The following is a 17,228-nucleotide window of genomic DNA, read 5'->3' on the forward strand; positions in this document are numbered from 1 at the left end:
GCTTTTGACGATGATGATTGGCCGAAAACCAAGGTTTGATCTATGTGCGCACTAGCCAATGGACCTTGAGTACTGAGCCGTGTTTACGGAGGATCAGCCAGTGGATAGGCAGGAGAACGACTGAGGGCCAATGAGGACTGGGACCTGGCGGGAGTAGGGGCGGTGCTTCCAGCGAATGGGGCGGGGAGCTGGGTAAAGGGGCAAGAGTTGGGCTGAGAGGAATTAGTGACACATCCGGCGTTGAGAGGACTAGGTGGTGTGAGTGGCAGGTGAGGAAATGTGTCCTGGATATGGTCTGAGAGGGAAATATGGAGAACTCTTGGGGAGAAGTGAAGGCGCCCATTGCGCAGTCGTTGTGTTTTTATGGTTTTTTGTTTGTTTGGTTTTTTAATCGGAGTGTTGTCCTCGGTTTGCTGATACACCTCACCTGTTCGGAAGGGAGGCCTACCCTGCTGTGAGGCTTAGGGGAGGGAGAAGACGAGGGAGTTGCGCGTGCGCCGTTGCGTTTGGTAGAAATGGGGGAAGGGGAAGGAGGGACGCGCCCTCCCTCCCCACCGCCCATCCCCTCGGCCTGCTCGCGGACTCGAGGTCCCTTTTTTCCCACCCCCCTCATCCGGCCTCGGGCCCGATTCGGGGAAGGGGGAGTAGTAATTCTTCCAGGGTCCTCCATGTTTAAAAAACCCTTTGAGACGGGGTGCGGCCATCTCGGTTCGTCGTAATTTAAAGCGAAACCAGGGGTCCCTCACTGTCCCTTCGGTGGCTATGGAACCTCCTTGGGGGGGGCGCGTTATGGGGAGAGAGACGGGGACGGCTATGAGGGTAGGCGTGGGCGGCTCCCCGGCCCAGTGGGCCGAGGCCTGAGCCTGGGCTCGGACGGGCTGGAGCTGCTCTGTCATGGTGGAGGGGCGAGTGATGTCACATCCTCCTCTGTGACACCCAGGCTTCCTTGGTAACTTGGAAGCCCAACTGCAGAGGCGGGTGGCGGGTAATAAATACAAGACCGGGCCTTTGGCCCAGCGTCCTGGGGCCCAAAGGGCAGCCCCGACCTAGCAGAATTGGCTACCTTTGGACAGGTTAGAGGTCCCGACCTTCCCTCGGTTGTGCTTCCCTGGATCATGAGATCATCCTTTCAAGAAGGTTTAGTGCGAAGGTTTAGTGCCTGCTGGAGGTGTGGCCATAAAGAGGGTTTGTTGTGTTGCGTTTCTTTACCACTCCACATTGACCCGTTCCCCACCCCCCAACCCCTTAAAAGCTCGCTGTTTGTTATCTTGTTCTTGAAATAGCGTAATTGGGAAGTTTAATCAAGTACAAGAGGTGACTGAGTCACAATCAAGCCTGATTTTAAGATAGAAAATAGGTTTTTCTGGTTACTTATTGATTTTTTTTTTTAGACTTATTACTCATCTTGTATTGTTAACTTCCTGAATTGTTAACCATGCCATAAGAAGAAGGGTGGCCCAAGCAGCCTTTGAAGCTAGAAATACACCTGTTTGGGGTCACAGTGGAAAGCTCAGACTTGGGGTCAGAAAACCTGAATATTGTTTACCACTATGACCTGTTTACCATTTGTAAAATGATGATAATATTAATGCCTACTTCAGAATTAGGTTGAGGAAGTCCTCATAAGCCGCAAAGACCCATATCAGTGTAAGTTGTTTGAACTTTTTAGTTTTATTTTTAGAGTATTGGGCCTAGAGTCTGGAAGAGCTGAGTTCAAGTTTGGCCTCAGACGCTTCCTGTGTGACCCTTGGGCAAGTCACTTAACTTCTATTTGCCCTAGTTGCTAATCTGTAAAATGGGGATAATAATAGTACCTATCTCCCATGGTTGTTATGAGGATCAAATGAAATAATAATTGTAAAGGGCTAATCATAGTGCCTGGCACATAGTAAGTACTATGTAAATCCTAGCTAATATTATTTTTATTTCATGAATATTTTGAATTTTGCCATTTTCTTTTGTTGTGTGCTTTACAGAATCTCACATTTACAGCTTACAAGGTTCCTTAAATCTTCATTTGATTATATAATAGGTTCTTTCCTCAGCTCTGAAGTCAGTAGCATAAGAAGTAGCTTCATTCTACAGAGGAGAAATTTGAGTTTGAAAGGTTCCTACAGACACATATCCCATTCAGCCCTTGAAATGCAGTTTGTAATTCCAGTCAACTATTTTTCCATCCTGTGGTGAAAACCTTTGAGAGAACCCTCTTTCTCTGTCTCCTTTCTTGTTGTGGCTCTTTTGCAGCCTTCTTCCCTTAAAAGAAGACTAGAAAAGGTGAGGCAGCTTGGTATGATAGAAAGAGCACCAGATACCCTAATGTACTTGTGGTAGAGTTATTAATTGGTCTAATGCAATGAACAATTTTGGAAGTATATTTAAAAATTAACTAAGCCGTACCACACATTTGACACAGCAAGATCACAAGTCGTGTTCCTCATATATACAAAAGTATAAATAACAGCACTTTTTATGGTAACATGGCTTTTGAAGCACAGTAGGAGAATGGCTGAACAAATTGTCTCTGGATGTAATGTAATATTGTACCATAAGAAATGGTGATTGAAGAATTCAGAGAAAGTTGAGAAGAGTTGTATGAATTGATGCAGAGCAAAGTAAGCAGAATCAGGAAAGGAATTTATATAATAACCACAATAAAGTAAATTAAAACAGCATTTGAAAGACTTCAGAACTCTGATCAATGCATGAATTCAGAAGTCTTCTGGTGAAACATGCTTTTTGTTTCTTGGCAAAGGGTAGTAGACATAAAGGGCAAAATGAGGCATACATGTATTATTAATTGGTTTTGCTTGATTGTGCTTTTCTTGTAAGGCAAGATTCTTTTAGGGTTAATGGGGTCATTGAGAAATGACAGTGAATCAGAAGAGACCAGGGTTCATATCTCACCTCTGACACTTCCTTGGTGTGTGACCACGAACAAATTACTTAAACTGCTTAGTCTTAATTTGTTCATCTGTAGAATTGGGACAATATTTATTGTAATAAATATAATAATGTATGGAAAGTGCTTAGCAAACTTTAAAATGCCAGAGCTGGAAGGAAGCTAAATGTTAACTGTTAATAAAAGTGAAATGAATTGAAATGTTACAGTTCTTGTTAGCACTCAAGATTTTCCTAAAATTACCAACAAGTTTTTTATGTAGTTTTATTTAGATTCTTATTTGTTGATGGGTGTACACTTAAAATGCCAAACTGTTTATTTTCAAACAAAAAATTTCAAACAAACAGCATTGTTTATCAGCTAAGGGTTAACCTATTGATATGACAGTCTATATCCCTACTATTCCATGGAAGGAACCTGAAGAGTTTCATTTTATTTCGTAAACCACTCAAGGGGATTATTCTACCTCTGGGGAAAATTGTAAAGTGTAGGAAAAATGAGAGGGGGGGGGAAGGGAGGGCAGAGGCATCTTAGTGTAGCTGGTCAGGAAAACCTGTGTTCAAGTGCCACCTGTAATACATACTAGCTCATGATTTTGGGTAAATCACTTAACCCTTCTGTGCTGCAGGCAATTCTGAGATTGTAAATTGCAGAGAAGGTGTTAATCTGCTTTGGTAGCTGCCTACACTGATGCAATCATGCCTCTGTTAATAAATACTTACTAACTAAATCTTTTATGCCAATCTTACTGTTATGTGGATTTTAAAATTCCATTTTCAATAGAAATAATTGTTCTTTCTCTGAAAATTTTTCTCTTCTGGTTTCACTTTAATAGAGAATATGGTGGAAGTGGGTAAAAATGAATTTTGTTACAGTATTTTAGCTTACTTTCATGGACCCCTTCCCCAGATTTTCAGTTTTTATGTACAATTTTTTGTTTGTAAGTCTAGATGAAGATAGGGTGAGAGAGGGATTGTTTGATCGATTGTTGCAGTGCAGCCTCTGAGGGTAGATAATCCTGAGTGGTCAGCTTCAATAAAAGCAACTCTGGTGCTCCTAAGGCCAGGATGTACGGCTTCCTTTGAAACTCACTGCTATTTGACCTTTGTTCTGGAAGAGGACCATGACATCAGGTGAGGCCATGACATGCGGGTGAATTTGATTTAAGTGAGGGAGGGCTGTGCAAAGTCACCAACCTCACTTTCTCCTCGGGAGCTGTCTGGGTCCAGTGGCCAGATATGGATCAGGACAACTGGAGATGGCCGGAGTTGCAGTGGGGGACTTCGGCCTTTTCAAGCTAAGGTCTTTAACAGGTCTCAGTTTGACTGAGGCAGCCTCCATTCAGTGATTAAAGCTTAATAAAATGAGGCAAAGAATGGCCTCTTTAAAAAAAAATGCATGTGCAGGGTGAACTTCTCACCCACCTCCATCTGAGTCTTTGACTAAATTAAGCCTTTAGAGCCGTTCTAGTGTAAACCAGAACCTTAATTATCCTAAATTGGCTTCCATGAGTGGGAGTGGAGGTATGGTACCTGGACCAGTTATATTACTGGTCATAGAATCCTCAGAGTACTGTTCTGGCTCTGTGCTTAAAAGATATTTTGAATTTAGTTTGCTATTCTTTGCTGGTGTGATGAGTATTGTGGTTGTTATTTGGAAAATTCCTTTTTTATTATTATGTACTTTGACAAACATCAAAAGGCATTAACATTTCTCCCATGTAAAGAACAGAAAAAGAAGATTGTATGGCATATGAAACTGAATTTATTATTGTAGTTATTGTTAATAGGAATTGAGTTAGTGACAGATTACTTGAAAGAATTTATTGAGAAAGATGCCTATTCAACTTAAGTTCCTTCCTTAAGGAAGGAGGCTGTTGGTTTTGGGTCAGTCTTGTGCACTTGACCATATATGAGCCTAAGGGAACCTGGAGCAGTTCCAGGTTATCCTTGGTCAGAGAACACCACCAAAGAACACATTTGTTCTTGGCTGATTTTCAGGGACTTGAGAGTTTATCCAGATAGCTAACCTGTGGCGACCAAGGCCTAGACTGAAATGGTTTCCTTAGTCTAAAGAACTCTTGTCCTAGAAATAAGCTGAACACTTAAGAGATGGCTAGGTAGCATTAGATTCCAACCTCATTCACACTTTGGTACAGAAAGCATGTTATGTGTCATATAGTTGTTGGAATAAATAGCCTGAAGGAGAAGTAGGTATAAAAGGGATCTCAGAAGTCATCTAGTCCTACACCCTCATTTTACAAATGAGGAAACTGAATATTGTTAATCTCTTTTATAAGAATGTAATGTTTAATATGTAAATAAGGTCTAGAATTAGCTCCTCCTAAACCAGGCCTTTAAAGGGGTCATTAATGGAAACATTTTTAATAAATATGCAAGTGACTTCATAAAAAAACTGATGTAAGATTTAATTATTAATACTAATTCATTAGTAAGAAATTGTAAAAAATAAAACTCCTAAACAATTTTTTCACCATGAATTTTATTCATTGTAATTTGAGAACATAGCTTTTATAGTTGCAAATTTATTCTCTTAATGATTGGTTGTAACAGGGTTTAAGGTGACTGGACTGTCACTTTATCAATACTTCCCAAATTTATCTTTAATGAAAGTATTTACTCATTTTGTGGGTTTTTGGTATCACTAAATGTGCATATAGCAGGGTGGCTCTGCTTTCATCCTTTTACTCCGTATCATCAAAGGAAATGTTTCTTTAAAACAAACAAACAATTTGATCTATATAGTTAGTACTGTCAATATACTCTTCACCATTGAATATTATTTGAGCACCTACTATAAATGAATGATTTGTTTTTTATGGCACCTAGCACCTGTTCGGTTCTTCCTATCATTGTATTAGGCATTTGGGATAAGACTGTAAACATAAATTCATTTTTAAAAAACAATCCTATTTACAAAATACTACGGTACACTTAACTGCAACCGTTTTATTATGAGAGAAGTACTTTATAAACCTTAAAGTGGCCAATATACATGTGAGTTATTATTGTTATTATCATCATTGGTGAGGCAATCAGGGTTAAGTGACTTGCCCAGGATCACACGGCTAGTGAGTATCATGTGTCTGAGGCCGGATTTGAACTTAGGTTCTCTTGACTCCAGGGCCTGTGCTCTATCCACTGTGCCACCTAGCTGCTCCCATGAGTAATTATTATTAAGATCTTCCATTGCAAGACAAATTAGTGGGGAAGGCACACAGAACAGTATAACAGAGGTTTTACAAGTCACAGACTGTACCAAAGAAAATGTTTTTCTTCCAAAGCCAAAAACAGACCACATCAATACTTCACTTAAAACCATGAGTTCCTTTACCTTAATCTCTTTTTCATTGGGATTTTGCCAGCAGAAAGAAACCACATAGTTCACAGAATGCTCCAGTAGAACTTTAGGGAGAGTGTATATATTTGCAGTAGTTCCTAACAAATTTCAGGGTTCCTATATCCTAAGGATGAAGGCAAAAAATGAAGTTATAAACATTAGAGAAATTTGGAATAGTATTTCATTTGAGTATGGAACCATGCTTTGTTAAATACAAAGTATGTAGATTTCCTAATTGTTTGGTGAAATCCTAAAACCAAATCTAATTATTATTTTTACCAGTGGAAAGACTGCATAGATGTTATGTTGTTGGGCCTTTTACAATATTCTTTGCCTTATGCTCCTTTCACTACAGATTTTTCTTCTACAAAAAATTCTAGAGTTGCAGGGTTTTTGAGATTAATGGTAGATTGCTCTTTAGAGGTAGCCACTTGGTAAGAGTTCAGTTGTGCCTGAGGCAAGAACTGGTAGCAGTAAGTGTGAAGAAGTGTGAAAGGACTGAATTTGAAGAACTATTATTACCTTGATGGATTATGACTGACTGGGTAATGAATTTGATAAAATAGTTTTAATTTATTTAAAACCACCCCATAGTGAGTTCCTTTACTGTTTCCTCATCTTAAATGTTATGTGGTTACTTGTTTTTAAATAATTGTGATCTTTCAGTCACAAGGCTAAAATTATTCCTCTCTATTTGGGAGTTTCTCTCTTCCTCCAGTCCCCTTTTTGAGGTGTGAAATAATTTAGTCTTGTTCAGTTGAGTTTACATGTCAGTGATCACTAAACATTGAGTCTAGTATGTTCATTCCATCTGACAGAACTTTTAAGAAGAGTTGATCTTAAGGGGTATAGTGGATAAAGACCTCTCCTGGAAGCTAGAAAGATCTGATTATTCAAGGCCCTTGGTTGTCTGACCCTGGGTAAGTGATAACTTCTTAGTGCTCTGGGCAACTCTCTAAGACTTAAAAGTCTCAGACTAGGTACTTGCATTGGTACCATGATCTCCCTCACCTGAGAATTCCCTGTACCAATTAAATCACAGGTCCAGTCCCTATTGGAACAGATTGGGAACAAACTAGGTAACATATTCCACTGAAATTTTAGAGGGAGTCTGAGTGTTTTCATAGTTATTTATAAGAAGGTCAGGCTGAGTTGAAAGTCGTGTAAATCTTACACCAGAAATTGTTTCTGGCTCAAGAAGGAATTCCTGCTGACCTTGGCTCTTCTTTCCCATGACACTGTGTTACAGGTCTAAGGGATACCCCACAGAAAAGAGCCTGTCAGATACTCCTGGGAAACTTCAAAAAATGAACTGGGAAGAAAGTTGTTTCCATTATTCCTCCTTTCTCTTACAGGTTTCCCTGGATGGTGGGATCTAGTTACATCAGTTTACTAGAATTTTGATTTTTTTTCCCCTTTTAGAAGGGAAGTATATCTTGAAACTAGAAGCAAAAATAATTTCCCATAAACTAGGAATTTGCAGTGAAACTGTAATATGTGGCTTTGAAAGCTGCTTCAGAATCCTTCTAAGTTCTGTCTAGGGATATCATTAGGAGTGTTAATGACACTTTCCAGATGCTGGATTATGCCATCCTGTAAGAGAGCTGCTCAGGGGACTTGCTCATCATGGTTATGGAAGGTTATGGTTAGCTTGCAACAGCCTGCAATAATTGCACCATCTAGATCAAGAAAACCCAGAGTCCCATGACTTAGAGTTGAGAGCAACAGTGTTAGTAGATTCAGCAGCTGGCAGTATATCCAGCTCTCAAGGATTGAGATCAAACAAACAAAAGCATTAAGGTGGGTAAAGATAAAATTAGCAGAACAAAAGGGGGTGGGGAGAATAGGAAGTAAAATTCTTACTATGTGCCCTGCACAAAATAATGTTGACTTGTGGCATGGAGTCCTAGGAAGAACTAATGTAGTGGATGTTTGATGAGGGTTATCTTTTCTTCTTGCTTCAAAAGCATTTTATCTGTAAGAGAAACATTGGCCCAAACCTGGGGTTAGTGGCTTTGTGGTTTTTCAACACTAGTTGCCTTAAATTGTATTTGTGGTTGCCCTAGGTGTTGATCAGAATATGTATGAAGTATATATTATATTCTAGTTGCCTTATAAACAATATATTTGAGAATGTTTTTTGCTTAATAGAGACATTGATTTTAAAACTGAAAGGAGCCTTAGAGGTCATCTAGATTAATACCCTTATCTTACAGAAGAGAAAGTTGGGACCTAGTGAGGTTAAAAGACTTTTTCAAAGTTAGGTAGGTAGAAAGGGATTTGTTGCAGCTGTGGTTTGAACCCAAGCCAGTACTGAACTAGTACTTTTTCCATTGCCTTAGATTGCATACATACATCATGAGGCTGAGGCGTATTTGGGAGACTGAGATTTAGAGGAGAGCCATGTATTATTATGGTATAGATTTGATTTTGAGGGTTGAATATGCACAGATTGTGTAGGGAAAGTATCTTTAAAGCTGAAGAGTCTGACCTCATGGCATTAAAGATCCCAGGGTGTGTTTTTTACTGAAGTAAGGTGTTCTGATGTCCTGAAAATATTCCAGCTAGTAATTATGTTTTCTTCCTAAATGCCTTATATAGTTTGTAAGTACTAATTCTTTGCCCAGCTTTGTCATTGGCATTCTTTTGAGTCCTTCAGGTTCACTATATTCTTCACCTTTAATGAAACTCAAGTTTTCCAGCAGCTGGAAATAAAATGGTAGGAACACTTTATGTTCCAGGAATTAACTCTGAATCCTTTTAACTAGATCACTAACAAAATTTCCTGGACCAATTTATTGGTCTTTTGAAAAGGCAGTGGACTGTTCTTCTCCTTTGAGAAAGTGTTAAGTGATTTATCCATGTCTTATGTGTTTTCATATTCTTTAAACTTATCCTTTTGTTTTTTGCTACCTCTCTCGTTCCTACAGAGTGAAGGCTGTGTCCTACAGACTCCAGCACCATGAACATGTTTGATAGGAAGATCAACTTTGATGCGCTCTTAAAATTTTCCCACATGTAAGTGTTTTGACCTTTATTCTTTGACCTAGTTCATTAACTGTCATAAGCTAGCTAACAGACAAACTAATAAATCTTTTCAGGAATCAAAGAAGCCAGACTCTTAGCATTGTTGCAAAATCATTAGGAAGTCTTTTAACTATTTTAGCTTTGAGTGCCCTCATCTTTTGTATATCATGGATACCTAATTTTCAGGTGTTTTGTGATTTGGCCTTTTGTCTTTGCTATTATCCATTTTTAAGAACATTGTCTTGAAACATCTTAAAGAAATACATTGTGTTTTCCTTATAGCATCTCAAAATACTCAAAAAACTTTTAGAATATGGGGAAGTTTTACATGTAGGGGAAATAGATTGAAGTTTCAAACTTTTCCCTCTTTTAATTTGCATCAAGAATAGCCTTAGTTCCTAGAGTGACGACTGTTATTTTCATTATCATTTAGCACACCTTCTACACAGCAGCACCTGAAGAAGGTCTATGCCAGTTTTGCCCTCTGCATGTTTGTGGCGGCTGCAGGGGCATATGTCCATGTGGTCACCCGTTTCATTCAGGTAAGAACAATTGACTGACTTGATTGCTGTTAGAATTTAAGGAACTTGCTCAATGCAGTGTCTCAAGCTAATGTCCAGCCCTCATCTTTATCAGTAGCTGGGGTTATGAACTTCACCAGCCATCAAATACAGGGCAATTAAGGGATAGTATATGGCAACTATTTTGAGCGTATACTAAAACCAGAATGTCTTGACTCTTTAGCAGAGAGTGGTCTGCTGCTGATATCTTAAGATAGCTACTTACAGGTATAGAGACATAGTATTACGTGCTGTGATTCTCCTTAACATGTAGCCTTTTTGATCTCTTTCTTCTTTCTCTCACCTGTACTTTCTCTGCCCAAGATGTCATGTGGTGAAGTCATAGAACATTTGAGTTTAGACACAGGGTAATTTGGATGATTCATGGCTTAAGTATACCTGGGTTTTCAGAGTCATGATATTCAGTAGATCTGAGTAGGGAATTTCAGGAAATTCACTTTTCCATACTAGAGTAGAGTTGTAGGATGAGGGAGCACTGAAAATAGTGTCCAGAGAAAATCACATAGGGTAAAAGTCAGGTGATGCAGTGGAAAGAATACAGGATTTAGAATTAGGAGACCTTTACTTGGAATCCAGACCCTTACCTGAGCCACAGTTTCCTCATCTGTAAAATGAGGATAACTTTCTATCTAACCTTAACAAGTCTGTTGTGAGGAAAGATTATAGAAATGTCATAAGATGTCTGTGTATGAATTATAATTAATAACGAACCTACTGTACCTTAGCTGTCTTTGTTAGGAAAATGCAAGTAATAAGATAATTATGTCTTACCACAAGTGAGCAGGAATTCCCAGATTGTCAGGAGTGACAAATGTCCCATAAATGCTTTTTGTGTACCAGGAAGAGAAATAGTTTTCAGGGCAAGATTCTTGATCAGCCTTACCTCTGAGGAAGAATATTTCCCACATATCTATGGGGAGAGCCAGTGGTGGCTGGGGACAGAGAGATGAAAACCAGAAAGGGCAGCTGCTAGAAGGTTCTTTCTGCGTGGGCATTTTATTACAAGAAAATCATGAGTATCTTAACTTTGTGAGCATTTAGACTCAGTAGAGTCTCTTGTAAAGAAACTCTTCTTATCCTTCAAGTACTTAATTGTTTGTTTGACTCTGACAGGCTGGCTTGCTTTCAGCCTTGGGTTCTTTGGGATTGATGATATGGCTGATGGCAACACCACACAGTCATGAAACTGAGCAGAAGAGACTGGGCCTTCTGACTGGATTTGCTTTCCTTACAGGTAATTGAAGTGGCTGAATTCATCCTGAGAGGTTATATTTTTTGATAACCTTTAAAATGTGAAAGTGCTCTGAGCTGTGTTTATTCTGTTCCTGTTTCCTTTACTTGAAGAGAAGCATGGAGTTGAAAGAGATTTTAATTAGTCCTGAGTTCTGTTTACTCCTTTCTTCTGCCACTTAATAGCTATGTGATTGTGGGCAAATTAATTAACCTTTGTGAGTTTGTGTACTTATTCACAAAACAGGGCCAGTTATGTCTGCTTCATAGGGTTTTTTTAAAGATCAGATACGAAAAAGCATTTTTTAACTGTAAAATGATATATGAATGAGAATTATCATGCCTGACATTTAGTCCACCTTGCTATGAGCCCTTTTCAGACTTTTAAAGGCTTATAATTAGATTTTAAAAATCCTCCCACCTGTTAATATTTTCTACTGCCTCTCTCCCATTGTACATTGTAGCTCCTAGTTGTTTGGAGGAAAATCTGTGGCTAGTCAAATCAGCCCTTCCTCCTACCCCCCCCAAAATATGTTATTGACATAAAAACCTAACCAAGGCAGTGGGAGGAAAAAGAAGTAGACTTAATTATATTTATTTAGGTCAGCTGTCTGATATCTTTAATGTTTATTTGCATATCTCCTGCTGGGAGTTGGCCCTGTGAGTTAGAGGTGCCTTTTCAATAACTGAAGGTCAATATTGGATTATGGGATATTTTTTATTTTTAAAATTTTTTTTTCTTTTTTGCTTTTTGGTGAGACAATTGGGGTTTAAGTGACTTGCCCAGGGTCACACAGCTAGTAAGTGTCAAGTGTCTGAGGTCAGATTTGAACTTAGGTCCTTATTTTTTACTTTTTTAGGAGTTGGTTTGGGCCCTGCCCTGGACTTATGCATTGCTATCAACCCCAGGTAAGTGACGTTAGAGTTTTTAATCTGTTAGCCTTTATATACCCACTACCTATCTGGCCGTTTCTTAATCTCACCCTTTTCTTTTGCAGCATCATTCCTACCTCCTTCCTTGGCACAGCAATGATTTTCAGCTGCTTCACCTTGAGTGCACTCTATGCTAGGCGTCGCAGCTACCTCTTCCTAGGAGGTAAGGAAGCTCTAAAAAGTTGGGAGGTTTTCCCTTGCTCTGTATTGAGGCCTCAGTAAGACAAATCTCCCCCTCCTCCCATCCTTTTTCACTCGTTGAAGATCCTTAATTGAGTTTAACTTAGAGGCTGTCTCATATCTTCACTATTCTTGGAAAAGGAAGGGATGGCTCTAATAGGATGTTCAGGCTTTTCTCAGAAGTAGCTTTTTACCACCTGTTGTGTAGGTATCTTGATGTCCGCCATGAGCCTGATGCTGTTTTCCTCCCTTGGGAACCTCTTCTTTGGATCTTTTTGGCTGTTCCAGGTAAATCATTTACGTGTGGAATGAAATAACAGAATATTATAATTTTGGCTTTGAACTGAAAGGCTTTAGGACTAATATAGTGTTGGTTCTTTTACTCTCCAGTAAACCAGACTAATAGTCTTTTCAGGTATAATCCCTAGTAGATTGTAAACTTTAAGAGCAGGGAGTACTGTTTTTTATTTTTATATTCTTCCTAGTGCCTAACATAGTGTCTGGGACATTGCTTTAGGCATTTAAGTATTTAATTTTAGTTGGACTAAATCTTTATGAGGTGACCCTACTTTACACCACCAGTTTAATGTCCTTTGAGTTATATATCTCGAGATTCAAAGATTCATTGAATACTAGAGCTGTAAGGACCTTAGATATAGGTAAGCTGTTCTTTTCTTCCAGTGATCCAATTAAGTTTACAGAATTATGTCCCAAAAAGATGATAATCTACTTTGCAGTTTTCACTGCCCCCTAATGTTGGTATTAGTTAGAAATATTAGCATTTATTAGTTACTATTTAGGGTTTCTTCAAATGGTCTACAGCCATAAATAAGTCCATCATGCTCTAGGGAAGGCTTCAATAGCACATACTATAAAAGGTAAAAAGTCTCTTAGCACGTTGATTGCATGGTAACCATGTTCCTATTCTTTTTCTATTAGGCGAATCTGTATGTGGGACTGGTGGTCATGTGTGGCTTTGTCCTTTTTGATACTCAGCTCATAATTGAAAAGGCTGAAAATGGAGATAAGGATTATATCTGGTAAGTGTGAGGGTATCAGGTTGAATTGTCATTTTCGTCAATATGAAGGTGTGAAAGTGTATAAGTGACGGTTCAGTTCTTGTATCCCTTCCCATCCACCAAGAGGATCTGGACCCTTTGGGTGGCCTTAAATCTAACCTGGCTTTCTTCTGGATTAGAATAGATCAGACCCTCAAAGTAGCACTAGCTTTTCAGTAATGTCTTAGACCTGGAAGTACAGGAGAAGGGATAATTAGCATGGAGCAAGCCTTGTTTTTTCATGGCGTATTACCACAGCTTTCATCCTTTGGAGACACCAGAATATTAGCTGACTGGTAGAGCATCTTAGAAACTGAGGCCTATAAGGAAAAAAGGGTTCCAGATTGTTTTGTTGTGTGGCCTTTGGGGCTAAGCAGAGTGTAGTGTATTGACTTCTTGGCATGGTTTCTCTCTCCCAGGCACTGTGTTGACCTCTTCCTGGATTTTGTCACCCTCTTCCGGAAACTCATGATGATCCTAGCAATGAACGAAAAGGTAAGTCAACTCTGTTGTCCAAGACTGAAGAGAGAATACCCTTCTAATAAGACAGCACCTTACTTACATCTTGAAAACCTTTCATTTGAAAGCATTTATTATGGGCCATGGGTGATGCTGGGGGGAGGTATTGTATCATGCCTAGTACTGGGGGTGAACCAGATGGTGGAAAGGAGACATTTTCTAATAATGATGACTTGAAGTCTGAACAGAAAGTGCACATTTCAGTAGCAGGAAGTGAAAGTTCAGACATGAAAACATAATATTTGTGAAAATAGTTATTGCTCAGAAAACATTTGCTGGTTACTGGGAGTAAATAATGGACCAGCCCATACAAACTTGCTGTCAGTCAGCAGTCTTTATATCGAATACATGATGAAGAAGGAATGAAATGACTTCTTAATGCCTGTTCTGTCTAGCATTGTGGCTAATAAGATGCAGTTGAACAAGACCAAGGTAGCCCTGGAAAGTTGAAGGCCTTGTTCTACATTTGAGCTCTTACACAGTACAGAAGGAGCATGATCAAGAAGCTTAGATTTTTATCAGTAATCAATGCTTCTTTGATGGCATTGTGCTCAGTGAGGCACAGCTGCCATGTGGTCTGTCCTTCTTGGAGGAGTTCATGTCCTTTGCTTTGGATTGAATCATTTTTTTTAGGCAGTTGGGGTAAGTGACTTGCCCAAGGTCACACAGCTAGTAAGTGTCAAGTGTTTAGTCTGAGGCTGGGTTTGAACTCAGGTCCTCCTGACTTCAGGGCTGGTGCTCTATCCACTGTACCACCTAGCTGCCCCTGGATTGAGTCATTTTCACTGAATTAAAACACTGACCACACCTGTTAGAAAATCAGATTTGTACTAGAGTGTGAACTCTTGAACTTTAATGCTCTGATAGTTTTTTTTTTCCCTCCAAACAAAGTTAAACTAGAGTTATGGTTATTAAGGGTTTTTTTCTGAGTGCAACACTGAGCAAACACTTGGAGTGCTTACTATTTTTTGTTTAATAATAATTACTTATTACTAGTGGTTATCTTTAACCTCCCTGAATTTACTTTCAGAAGCATCTGAGTAAGATGCAGTCAGAGGGTTTGGTAGCCTAAGTAGTCCTGAGTAAGGTCTGAGAGTGTAATTTGGGTTGACTCTGTGATTCTTTCCTTTTAGGACAAGAAGAAAGAGAAGAAGTAAGACAGCTGTTCAGCCTTTCCCTCTTTGGCTCCCTTCCCTCATCCTCTCATTTCCTCTCTGCACACATTACAGGTGGCGTGTTCTGTGATAAGGAAAAGCATCAGAAAAGCTTTTGTACTTTGTGGTTTTCTCTGTTTGAGTTTTTTTAATCAGAAAACTGATTAGCAGATTCTAATTTGGAGTTTGGCTTCATGTTCCCTGGGATTCCATATCTCTCCTTTGTCCTTCGACAGTCAGTCCCTGGTATGTGAAGAGTAACTGCAACCAAGCAGAAGGAGCGAGTTCCAAGAGTCTTCTTGATGGCAGTACTTTATTGGTGGATTTGAAATTTTTCCTTGCAAAGCCTCCTCTTCTCTCTCAGCATTATTTGGGTTTAATAGCCATTCCTGTGGGTGGGAGATAAAGGCAGTGTGTATTTTAGCAAGTTGAATAGAGATTTCTGAAACCCTTAGCTCCTGTGTTTAGTTCTGTTTGGACTTGAGCTTCTGCCAATTCCTTAAGAGATTTGCAAACAAAGTGACCTGATCTTTCTGCTTTGGAAGAAGCTTTTTGGAAGGCACTTGTACGTCCTCTGAGCCTTGTTGAATCACTGCCAGTTTGGCAGACGTACCATCTTGCCCCTTCTTCTCAAGACGTCCTGGCTTGATGGATGTTCCCCTAACTCCTTGCCTGGCCCTAATTCAGGGAACCTGTCCAGTCAGATCCATTTGAGTAGGAGAGTTTTCAGTATGTATATAAATGTTAGTTTCATGGGGCAACTGCAACTCCTAAAAGAAACCTTATGCATGTTAAATGGGATAATGTTGGATTCTCTAAACTTCCCCTAGATTCTTCCTCTCGGAAGTGTAACTCAATCTTAGTTGCCGAGTAGACTGTCATTAGAATACCCAAAGTATCTTGGAGTTGGGCCTCAGGAAGGCTGCAATTCATGGTGAGCACTATAGAATTGTTTCTAATGGAACCTGCCAGCGCACCTCTGAACAACTCTGTGGGCTAGAGCATGGTAGAACCACCCTTCCATTCAGAGGCTCTTTGACTCACCAGGGTTAGAGCTGCTGTGACGGCTTGAGTGGCAGAGTTCTTAAATACCATCTGGTCCATTCCCCAGCTGACTGTAAGTAAGCAGTGCTAGAGCAGTGTCTTAAGTCAGCAAGTTAATTTCTGGCAGATGATTCCTAGCTCTTGTTCTGTTGCCTGTTTTACAGAAATTCAGCTCTGGGGTGGCAACCTTTTTTCATGAAGGTATGGCTCACTTGACCAAACCTACAAATGACCCTTATCCCTATGCCACCTTACTCCAGTTGTAAACATGTGGAGAATGCTAATAGAGACCACCAAACCAGTATCCGCATTTTCAACCAGAGTCAGATGGCATACAAATGAAGGTGTCATCCCAAATGACCATGGCTCTAAGAATAGTTGTGAGGCTGTACTGCAGGAGGGATGGAATTACTTTAGCGCTTTTTGCCAGCAGCTTTCTGTTTTTTGGCTCTTCCTTCCCTTTGACAGCACTGCTGCTGGTGTTATGAGCTAGGTCTCCTGCAGTACAGTACTGCTTTGTTTTTGGGGAAGCATTTGCTCCCAGATCCTGTGGCATTCAGTATAGCTCTGTCTTCTGTAGGTGGTTGCCTTCTGATCCCAGGGTACCAGACCTAGGTAGGACTATTTCTCCCTGTTGTATCCCCCAGCAGCCTTTTGTCCATGTATTTGATGTTGCTCTACCCTTGCTACGAATTTGACTGTGTTAATGTCTCCTGAAGCCAAATTCCACCTTTTGTGCTTTTTGCTTGGGATAAAAAGTTTTTCTTTAGAAACAGTGCCAAGAATGACAAGAAAAAAATTCCACTTTTAAAGAGAATGCCTAACAGGTTTTTAATACAGTAATTACTGTAACTATCACTTTCTTTTCTAGTTTCTTGGTTTTCAGCTCAGGCTGCATTCTATAACTCATACTGTGAAGACAAAGGTGTTTTTGATTCAGAAATATATGAAATCTACAAAGTCTTAATTTGTAAAAAATAAAGAAAAAATCTTCAGTCTTTCTTGGTGCTTTGTGTATATGTGTATTTGAGATATTGAGGTATTGCTTAACAACAGACTCTCTGTGTTTCCCAGCAAGGTGCTAGGCTCTTGTGTCTTGTTGGCCTGGTAATCTGCAGGCATGTGCAGTCAAGAAGGAATTTTCCCCTCTGGGAGAATTTTGTCATGAAACTGAGTTCACCCCAGCACACAAGAGAAAAGGGACAGTTCCCTCAGAAGACTGACAGCTTTCATAGGCAGGTTT

The 17,228-nt window shown here is 39.7% G+C and overlaps 1 protein-coding gene across 2 annotated transcripts; it reads left to right on the forward strand.

Annotated features, from left to right (window-relative positions):
• Nucleotides 1-164: 164 nt before the first annotated feature.
• TMBIM6 (transmembrane BAX inhibitor motif containing 6) lies at nucleotides 165-16,983 on the forward strand. Of its 2 annotated transcripts, none has more exons than XM_020966089.2 (10): nucleotides 165-269; nucleotides 9,190-9,277; nucleotides 9,720-9,828; nucleotides 10,981-11,101; nucleotides 11,958-12,006; nucleotides 12,096-12,193; nucleotides 12,419-12,498; nucleotides 13,150-13,250; nucleotides 13,688-13,763; nucleotides 14,921-16,983. In XM_020966089.2, the coding sequence occupies exons 2-10, from the start codon at nucleotides 9,222-9,224 to the stop codon at nucleotides 14,942-14,944; spliced, it is 714 nt and encodes a 237-aa protein (XP_020821748.1). In that variant the 5' UTR covers nucleotides 165-269; nucleotides 9,190-9,221; the 3' UTR covers nucleotides 14,945-16,983. The 2 variants fall into 2 exon arrangements, with proteins under 2 accessions (XP_020821748.1, XP_020821749.1); XM_020966090.2 differs by lacking the exon at nucleotides 165-269 and adding an exon at nucleotides 7,078-7,179.
• Nucleotides 16,984-17,228: the final 245 nt, after the last annotated feature.

This window comes from Phascolarctos cinereus, unplaced genomic scaffold (assembly GCF_003287225.1).
Source record: "Phascolarctos cinereus isolate Bilbo 61053 unplaced genomic scaffold, phaCin_HiC Scaffold_1;HRSCAF=81, whole genome shotgun sequence".
Classification (NCBI taxonomy): domain Eukaryota; kingdom Metazoa; phylum Chordata; class Mammalia; order Diprotodontia; family Phascolarctidae; genus Phascolarctos; species Phascolarctos cinereus.

Coding starts and splice junctions, on each gene's coding strand:
- TMBIM6 (XM_020966089.2), top strand. CDS start 9,222: ATGAACATGTTTGATAGGAAGATCAACTTTGATGCGCTCTTAAAATTT. Junction 11,102..11,957: donor TGGATTTGCTTTCCTTACAG/GTAATTGAAGTG, acceptor TTACTTTTTTAG/GAGTTGGTTTGGGCCCTGCC. Junction 12,499..13,149: donor GATCTTTTTGGCTGTTCCAG/GTAAATCATTTA, acceptor TTTTTCTATTAG/GCGAATCTGTATGTGGGACT.